Below are 9,612 nucleotides of genomic sequence, written 5' to 3'. Positions count from 1 at the left end.
AAGTGTTCAGGTACTTCAGTAAAAGTAGTCCTGTACTGAAAATGTTACTCGAGTAAAAGTTAAGGAAAATGAACCATGATGTGACTTAAACAATATTAAGAATAGAATAGTTTTTCAAGTTTTTTTAAGTCGTATTTTTTAAAACTCTTTATTATAACGTTTTATGTCTCAGCTTAAGTAAGCAAAGCTGTCGGATAAAACAAGTGAAAAGTATTAACATGATCCCTCTGAGATGTAGTGGAGTAAAAGTAGAAAGTAGCGAGTAATACTCAAGTAAATGTACTTAGTTACATTTCTTGTCACACTTCCTGCAAAATAAGATTCCTTAACTTCACATTTTCACTGGCTGATTTTCCTGACTCTGATTTTTTTTTTTTTTTAACGATTGATTATTTGAGTGATTGTTTAGTCTCTAAACTTTTAAAACACATTTAAAAAAAGGCATTTTGTCTCCAGAAACTCATTGTCACGTCTCCCAGCTCTTTATTTTGTTCAGCCAACAGTCCAAAATCAAACGATGTTAAACTACCCCTCATATAAAAGAGAAAAGCAGCAGATTTTGGGGAAGCTGGAAACCCATCTCTACTATTTCATGAACTAATTGATCATCGCAGACTTCTTCTTTCCCTCCTCTCCTCCGCTCCACCTCTCAGTGCAGGATATTTAAGTCAGAGACGTCTCCGTTTCCTCTCTTCTGGATGTATCCACACCACTCCACTGCAGCTCTGAATCACTCCCCTCTAACCGAGCGTGTTTGTCTTTGTTTCGGAGACAGACTCGAGCTGTCACTTCATCGGGACGCCTCCATTTGTCATTGTTTGTCAGCGGAGAGAGGGAGGGAGAGAGAAACCCCTGCTGCTGTTTGCGCTCGCTGCTGCTGCTGAGGAGGTTCCGGCTCATCCAGCGTTGTCTCGCGTGGGTTTTTAAAAAAAAAAAAAAACTGCAGCTGGAGGAGGATTGTTTGGCTTGCTGCACTTTACGGTAGAGAAGAGAGGAGGGAGAGATTAGGCTGTGGTGGAAACTAGAGAGGAGAGGGATGAGAGAGTTGCCAAGATCTAATTCCTTCTTTATGGATGGTTTCCAAACCGAGAAAAAAAAAAAAGGCGCAGCACGTCGTCCGACGGTGGAGCTGCTGTCAGGACTCAAAGGGAACAGCCAGCAATCACCAGAATTATATTTAGGTCTCTCCGGAGCTCCTGCTGAGATTTATTACTGGTCACATATCTAATGCCTCAGTGATCTACAAGTAATGCCTTCTTAAAAAAAAAAAGATATATTTTATTTCCAATTTCCTGCAGATTTCCTGAGATTTTGGGAATCTAGCTGCTGGAATTTTCTCCACTTCAGCCACGAGAGTGTCAGTAGATTTGACAGGGTCGAGGTCAGGACTGTGTGCTGCTGTCATGAAGTTGTTGTCTCAAATACTGTGGTACGCTTGAAACTAAGGAACCAAACAAAACCATGAAAACTGCAGCAGACCAAACGTGTGCGTGCGGAGAGGTGTGTCCGCAAACTTTTGGCCAGAAAGGGTCCTTCATCCTTTCAAATCACACGACCTCTTTGAAGAGACGCCGAAAAACATTATTTACACCCTTTTTATGACTAAAAGCTCACATCTGGTCCAGGGGCGGATCTGGGGGGGGCCAACAGGGGCCAGTGCCCTCATAACTCTGAGTCTGGACCCCCCTGTGGCCCCCCTGACAGGGAGTCTGCATTACTAATACAATGACAGATTTCTTGCAATGATTTTGTTCTGAAGGGAAAGGCAGAAATAAAGTGTCTCAGCAGTTTACTACCCAATCAACATTGCTGAAATTGTAAACACTGTTTTGTCTGAATGAGGGATTTATCCTTTTTTTCCGGGTTGTATGTGCCCCGTAACAAAAAAGCCGGCCCCAACCTGGCCCCCCTATTAAAACTGGTCTAGAACCGCCACTGATCTGGTCTGAAGCGACTGACACGAGCTCGACCGCTCGACGTCAGAGGTGTGAATAACATCTTCTTACATCAATTTAATTTAAGATCTCTGGACTTCAAGCGACGCTGGACGAGCTTTATGAAGCCATTCTATCGCTGTGTCTCACTTCAGGGTTCTGCATCCTTCGAAGGCGAGTCCCTCAGAGAGACCTTGTTAACCACGTCAGCCGTCGTTAAGTGGGACGGTCTAACCTTTGGAGCATTTCCTGGTTGCGTCACACAGATGTTTTTACCCTTGCGTCACGATTTCTGCCGCCCAGGCCCGCGAAAGTGACGATCTACGCCGCGCGATGTCGCCATTTTCTCTCTTTCCTTCTTCTTTTTCAGGCGCTCAAAGAATCTTTGTGAGGACACGAAGGATGCATCCTCCAAAAACAGGGAAAAGAAGGAGCATCTGAAGGAGCCTTCAGGTGGCGTAGTGACGTAACTGGCCTTCAAATGCTCCTCCGAAGGATGCAGACCCCGAATTGAGACACAGCAAATGTTTTCTCAGTAGTTTCTTTTTTTTTTACGCTTTAAAACGAGTCCCCATCTACGTCAGCTGTTCAGGAGAGCGCTGCAGTGTAGATGAAAGCAACGTTCATCATTTACAACAGACGTGGAATAAAAATGCAGGTTGAACATCAGGATGGACGGCCTGATGTTTCCCCTCTCTGCCTCTCAGCTCTAACTCAAACCATTTGTTCCTATAATTCCACACGGTGCGACTTTTAAAAAAGGCCTTGAATCCATCTTTCACATCTTCCTCTTCCTCTGTCAAGGGTCCTGATGAAGACCTTCAGCCCGAGCCGGTTGACGCAAAACCAGACTCCTCAACCGCGCTGAGGCAATGGAAAACAAGAGCAGCCGGCTTCTCGCATGACTCGCGGCAATTATCGCAGATACCACGGCTGATCCCCCGAAGCTTAATCTGAAGATTGGAGCACTTCATCGCGGGTTTAAGGAGCAAAGTTGCAACCAGAGACATAAAAAACACTGGAGCTTAGCGTGAGGTTAGTCCCACAATCAGAGTCAAATAAACCACATAAAGACTCAGGAGGTGGAAGTGGCAGAAAACTCGCTCGTGATCTGTCACTTTATGGTCGTGTGTGTGTCTGTGTGTGTGTTATCTAAGCTCAGAAAGGACAGGATGTAAAAAAAACAAAAAGGGAGAGGAAAGAGTCAGCGTTTCGTTGTTGATGTAAAGCTGCAAACGGGATGTCAAGAGGCAGTGGAGAGGAAGGAGTTCAAGATGTTTAACACTGTAAAGTGAAGCTAAAGCAGCTGAAGAGGACTCGTGACTCTCATCTCTGCCGGTCCAGTTCACGTGGACGTGGACTACATTTGCATTTAAGTGTGAGGGTCGGGTTAAATGAAACAAAAACGGCTCTTAAAAAAAAAATCCCTCCAGTGCAGTAAAATGATGGAAAAAGCACCTGAGTGTGTACAGCTGTGCACCATCTACTGGTACGATGGAGCGTAGCAGCAGTCAACTGGTTCTCTACCTGCTGTTACAGCTGGAGGAGGTGTATTTAAAGTAAAGGATACCTTAATCTTATTCTCTATAAGTATATATAATCGGTTACAAGCTTATAACAGCCTTAAAGGGCCAGTTCACCTAAATGATGAGTATTTTCTTTCACCCGTCATTCTGAATGACGCAAAAACTTAATTGAAATCTGCTTCCTGCTTAAGTAGTTCCTTTAAAACCATGATGATTCACAGCGAGGTTCGATCATCCAGAGAAACAGAGGATGTTTATGTCTTTACTCAGCCCGGAGGCAGTCATCTCTGAGGTTTTATCATTTCTTACATTTTATTTAACTGCCAAGAAAGCCTCAAGAAGATTTAAAATCTTGTTTTTCAAAGTCTCCCATCCAAGAAAGGCAGCATCAGCTAAGAGCTAGCAACAAACAGAATCATGAAAATATTACAAATTATGCCACGAAATTTAAATTCAAACTGAAATGTGATCATCTAATCTGGAATAAACCTTTCAATTCAGTTGTGTGCGAAGATTTCAACTTAAAAACAACTTAAAATGTCACCCTGAATCCCTACACCTTCTTAAACATCACATTCAAGGACTTTTCAAGGACTTTCCAGCCCCAGTGCCTTCAAATTCCAGTCTAGTTTGAGGCACGGATCAAGATAATTTACTATTCTAACACTGAGAATATTTATACTAAGAACTAAAAGACTTTACAGAAGCTCACAACCTTTAAAAGGAAATATTAATGAAGTTAATTTCTGTCCTAAGTCCAAATAATTAAAAATAAAAGGCCTTGATTTTGATCCCCCTCTAATTCACAAGCTTTTTTACCATGTGAACCCCAGGCACCTGAAAATAACCCAAGAAAATAAAACTAAACAAACTAATCAACACTCAAAAAAACCCCAAAATGAAGGTTGATATCGTAAAACTAAAAGTCAGAATGTTTTGAAATGACATCAGCGTACTTGAATCTAAATTTACCCCCAGAACATTTAAATAACTCAGACAAGAGATACAAAATAATGAGACGTGGGAACTTTACAATGTACAAGTTTATTTTTAATGAACTCTTCAGTGGTTGGTAGTCACAGCACAGCTTGCATGTATTAAGCCACACACCTATTTTACAAGATGACGGGAAAAAAAAAAATATAATAATAATAATAAAGAAAAAAAAAACAAAAAACAAAAAAAAAAACCAGAGTAGATGGCCATCAGTCCATCTGCAGTGACTTTTTTTTTTCTTTTACTTCTTCTTTGACTAAAATATCCTTAAAAAGGCCACTGAAATGCATAAAACGTCTTCAGATGCATGAAAATATCCGATGGTGGCGATTTTTGCTTTAAACCTGACATCAAGACTCCTCACATGGCATTGACAGTGCATGTAGACATAAAAAAAGGAACTGGGTTAGCGATACCTAAGATATTCTTCTTTTCTTTTTTAGTGACAACGCCTCGGCTATAATAATACAGCTTTAAAAAAAAAAAAAAAAAAAAAAAAAAAAAAATTGGAAACAAAATTAACAGCACTCTTCCAAGATACTGAATACAATGAAAGTGAAATGTAGTGAAGCGATTATTCTGTTGTTTTTTTTTTTTTCTTTCGTATATCTCACAATTTATGTGAACACTTATTTTTAAACTGGAAAAAAAAAAAGAAGAAAAAAAAAAAGAAGCACTGAACACTGACCCAGCTGTAGGCCTCTAACTGCACTGTATCCAATGTCTTTAGACTATAAAATAATTAAAACACACCTTTTTGTCCTCTGGAATTTGTATACTTTTTAATAGTAACAGACGGGAACCATAAACGCATGCCATGTGCTGGTCTCAAACAAATACATACAGGTATATACAGCATCACTCAGTACCTGCTAAAACAAAGTGAGAAATACAGAGTATAAACTGACTACACTACAAACTTAAAACAAAACAAAAAAAAAAAAAAAAGAGGAGGAGGAGGAGGAAGGTGAGCGATGGAAGCGGTGGAAGAGTGAAAAAATCCTACTTGTGTGTGTGTGTATGTGTGTGTGATGGACTCATCATTAAAGCATTAAAAAAAAAGAAGAAAAGAAATGCATATTGCACATACAGTGAAAGCTTAAATTCCACCAGGTCCGCCTCGTTTTTTCGCTAGAGCGAGATTCAAAAAAAAAAAAAAAAAAAAAAATCCCTCTTGGAGGAAGACACAGAGGTACAGAAAAAAAAATAAAAAATGGGGGGAGGGAGATCGCGCTAAGTGTGTGTGTGTGTGCGTTGGTGATCTATCCGTGTGGGGCCACGAGGAGAGAGGTGATAACTGGAGGAGGAGGAGGGCAGAAGAAGAAGTGGCACTTTCATATTTTTTAAGGGAGGAAACTGCACAGCACACTTACACAAGAAGAGAGAGAGAGAGGAGAGGAGAGGAGCAAACAAAAAGAAAAAAAAAAAAACATCAGAGAGATTGTGGCACAAATAAAATAAAAATCAGGTGTTGGATAATATCTTCTTCAGTGATAGCCGAGAGAGAGAAGAGAGAGAGAGAAGAGAAGAGAAGAGATCGATGCATTTTTCTCTTTTATGTACAACTAAGGCTTATTGGTTAAATAGTTTTCAGGCTTCCCCGCCCACGATGCTTTTAACATGCGGATCACGCAACCCTTTCTCCTTTTTTATTTTTTTCTGCTCTGTAAACTTCTACCGGGGACAGCAGCCACACGTGGGTTATAGTGGAGGAGGAGGAGGGAGGGAGGGAGGGAGGGAGGTGGAGAATGGATGGATGGATGGATGCTGCGGTGGTGGTGGTGGTTGCAAAAAAAGGGGAGGAGAAAAAGAAGAAAAAGAAAAAAAGGAGTCTTGTCTCTGATGTCTGTTGCAATTAATATCTAAATGTGCAATTCCATTAGTCACTGCCATGGGGGGACTAGGGGGTGCAGAAGACGGGGCTGGCGGGCGGGCGGGCGGGCGGGGGTATCTGTTCTACTTGGAAAGCTTGCTAATGACTCGAATGAGCGCTCCGTTCTCGTCCTTTAGTCTCTGGTTGTCTGCTTTCAAGTCTGGGAGCATCTGCAAGGGAAGAAAAAAGGAAAGAAGGGGGAAGGTGGGAAGAGACGGAGAGAGAGAGAGAGAGAGGAGAAGGCTTAGACAAGTCTTGACAGATACACCATGTCGTCAAACCAGCCAGGCCAGTTTTCTTTTCTTTTTCTAAACAAATTAGTTAACTGCAGCCTGAAGTCACACAGCATCTCTCAACTTTTGTCATCTCCCTTTTTTTTTTAATTTTTTTTTTTAAAGTTCTTATTCCAAGTCAGGAGAGAGAGAAGTAAAACAAAAAGCGGGCACACCACAGGCCAAAAAGATCCTGAGAAAAGCCATGCAGAGTCTCAACGGCTGCTCACCTGCAGCCACAACAATCCACAGCAGAAGACAAATAAAAGTCAGTTTTATTTGTAGTTCACGCAGGGTGTCTACAGGTGTCAGACGCCTACATTTAACGCTTTTAAAAACACATTTTCTAGATGATTTTTAACCTAATCTAACAATGATTTGTGGACGAAAGTGTAAATGTTTGTAGCGTACATGTGGTTCTGTGCTGAGGTAGGATTTGTGTAGGAATGCCATTATAAGACCGAGTTAGCTTAATCTACTGTGAGTATTTAAAGATTTGTAAAATCAGTAATGTGGACTTTAACGCAGAAGAGATGCATTAAAATACTGATACTTTAAATTAGATACAAGGTTTGTGTCTATTGAGACCTCACACATTCAAATTTAAGACTATTTAATGATGTCGAATGTTTATAAAATTGAGTTTGAGACTTTTTAAAGGACCTGCAGACACCCTGTTGTTTGTTCTAGTTCATATAATATTTGAAAAATCATCATTGCACGGTGTCCTAGAGAGCCTGGCAGGTGTCAGGAGTAACTCATCTTGTTTTTACATAAATGTAAGAATATTATGCTCTTGAAAATCATAAATTCTCAAGTATGACAGCTGGACTTTTGGTTACAGGCTGTTTCAGATATTCAGAGTGTTAGCATTAGGCTAGCCATCATTGTGCAGCTGTGATGATACACTCCGTGCAAAACAGAAAGTGAGAGTTGAGCAGCCAGGGGTCGGCTAAACTAAATGATGAGTTTTTCTTTTGAATTTGGGCACAGAAACATGGATATACTTCAGATTTAGCTTGTAAAACCACATTGAGATGAACCTCGATTGTGTTTTAGACGAGATGAAACTACACTGATTTCTAAAATGAAACACCAGCAGGTCATAATGAATTGTTTGCGTTTTAGACGAGATGAAACTACACTGATTTCTAAAATGAAACACCAGCAGGTCATAATGAATCGTTTTCATGTTGTGCTCTGTTCATTTGTGTATATCAAAGCCACAAACGGACATTTTCCTGGAGGAAGATTATCGTTTGCCGAGTCTCATCCACAAAACCTGCCCATCGATCAGTTATCATCCATGTGATTCATAAATATAATTGACTTAACCGTCATGTTTGCTTATGTTGGTCATATAGAGAGATCAGTTTAAAACAGAGACTGATAAAAGTTCCTTGTTCCCTTCATGAAACCTGCCAGGTTACATAGTTTCAACGGTAACGCGTCTTAACTTCTGGTTTTGTATGATTACAGTAGATACGTTGTTATAGACACTCCAGAAGTGTTTAGATTTTGTTCAGTATTATACATCAATCCTGCAAATGTCAAACAATAAAAGAATAATAGTTACTGAAGATCCAAAGGCCTTTAATCTAACTACATGCAGATACAAATACATAAACTGACTCTCTTAACTCTTCTTTTAAAAACATGTACAGAAGCTGTGGTGGTACAAAACTCCAACAAGAGATTTTTATCTCCTTAAAAACAAACTTTTCATGACAACTTCATCAACTTTAAAAAGTACAAGGAGTTACTTTAAATCTTGATACTGATCAGACACAACCTGTTCCTACAGAAACCTGCTGGTGCATGCAGCTGACTTCAACGTTTGTTGATGTCATCAATCAAAATTCAAAGTTGGGGAGTAAAGGAAAAAAAAAAGGTTCACTCTGTGAAGACTGGGGCCAACAAAAACAGGGAAGCCACTTCATGCAAAGAAGCCAGAACAAGCCAAACTGAACAACTGAGCTCCTTCTGACGGGAGCATCACAACTACAACTACAAAGAGGACACTCTCCTTTACAGCACTTTGTGTTTTATAAAAAATAAGTCAATTTAGACACTTTTTTAATCATACTTACCTGAGCTTTATCTTTACTCATTACTGTGTTTGACATATTGTGGATTTCTGTACTGTAAACGGAGAGTGCCCTGTTGTAAAGAAAGACACCCTCCCCACTCTGAAAACCAAAAGCTCTGGGGAGGCAGAGGGGGGCGGAAAGGGGAGTTTACAAAACCAGTGGTGGTTGGGCGGCTGGGCACCTGCCTGTCTATGGGTGCGGGCAGAGCACGAATGGAGCATGAGAAGAATGGGGTTGGGAAGTGGGGGGGAAAGTGGGGAAGAAGAGGAGGAAGAGTAGATGGTGGTGGACAGACGGACGTGGCTTTTAGAGGTCGACGGTGGGCAGCTGGCTGCAGGCGGACTGCGAGAGCTTTGCCAACACGCGGGACAGGGCCCGGTTCTCAGCCTGCAGCCGCTCTTTAACCTGCCGCAGGGCCTGAACCTGCTTTACCTGGGGGAGGTTCTGCAGGAGGGGGAAAACAACAACCACAACACAGGAAAACAAAGAGAAGAGAGCGGGAGTGACAGGGTGATAGAAGAGGAAGGAATGCGTTTCAAGAGAAGAGGATTAATGAAAGACAGGACAATTAAATTAATAGAGAAGAGGGGCCGAAGGAAGAGAAGGAAAAAGGGAAAACAGAAAAGGAAGACTGTTAGAAAATGGGGACAGATTTCGGAAACCGAAGGAATGATTAAGAGCTTTTTTCCCCCCGCTTCAGCGTGGTGCTTGCAGATAGAATGGAAAAGTGACACTGATAAGATCAGCCAGCTGGCTGCCACCTAAAAATAAACACACTTTGTTATCACAGCTATGGGAACAACACTTGCTTACTAGGATTTAATGGATTTTTCTTTCTCTCTCTCCTCCTAAATTCTCAAGAAGAGGAACACGTAATTGGCCGAGCTTAAATGTTCTGTCAACATGGATTATCACAGCTGA

At 41.1% G+C, this 9,612-nt stretch overlaps 1 protein-coding gene across 5 annotated transcripts in view; it reads right to left on the bottom strand.

Moving 5' to 3' along the window:
- Positions 1–4,485: 4,485 nt before the first annotated feature.
- The window catches only part of ppp1r12a (protein phosphatase 1, regulatory subunit 12A), a 51,368-nt gene continuing 46,241 nt past the window's right edge, over positions 4,486–9,612 (bottom strand). For 3 of the 5 annotated variants that reach the window (XM_030440250.1, XM_030440247.1, XM_030440248.1), the window contains one exon: positions 6,506–9,135. In XM_030440250.1, the coding sequence (XP_030296110.1) occupies positions 8,998–9,135 (138 nt within the window). In that variant the 3' untranslated portion in view covers positions 6,506–8,997. The other 2 variants (XM_030440249.1, XM_030440251.1) reach the window with 1 other exon arrangement.

Source organism: Sparus aurata, chromosome 14 (genome assembly GCF_900880675.1).
Source record: "Sparus aurata chromosome 14, fSpaAur1.1, whole genome shotgun sequence".
NCBI classification, from domain to species: Eukaryota; Metazoa; Chordata; class Actinopteri; order Spariformes; family Sparidae; genus Sparus; species Sparus aurata.
This window is presented reverse-complemented; position numbering and strand designations above follow the sequence as displayed.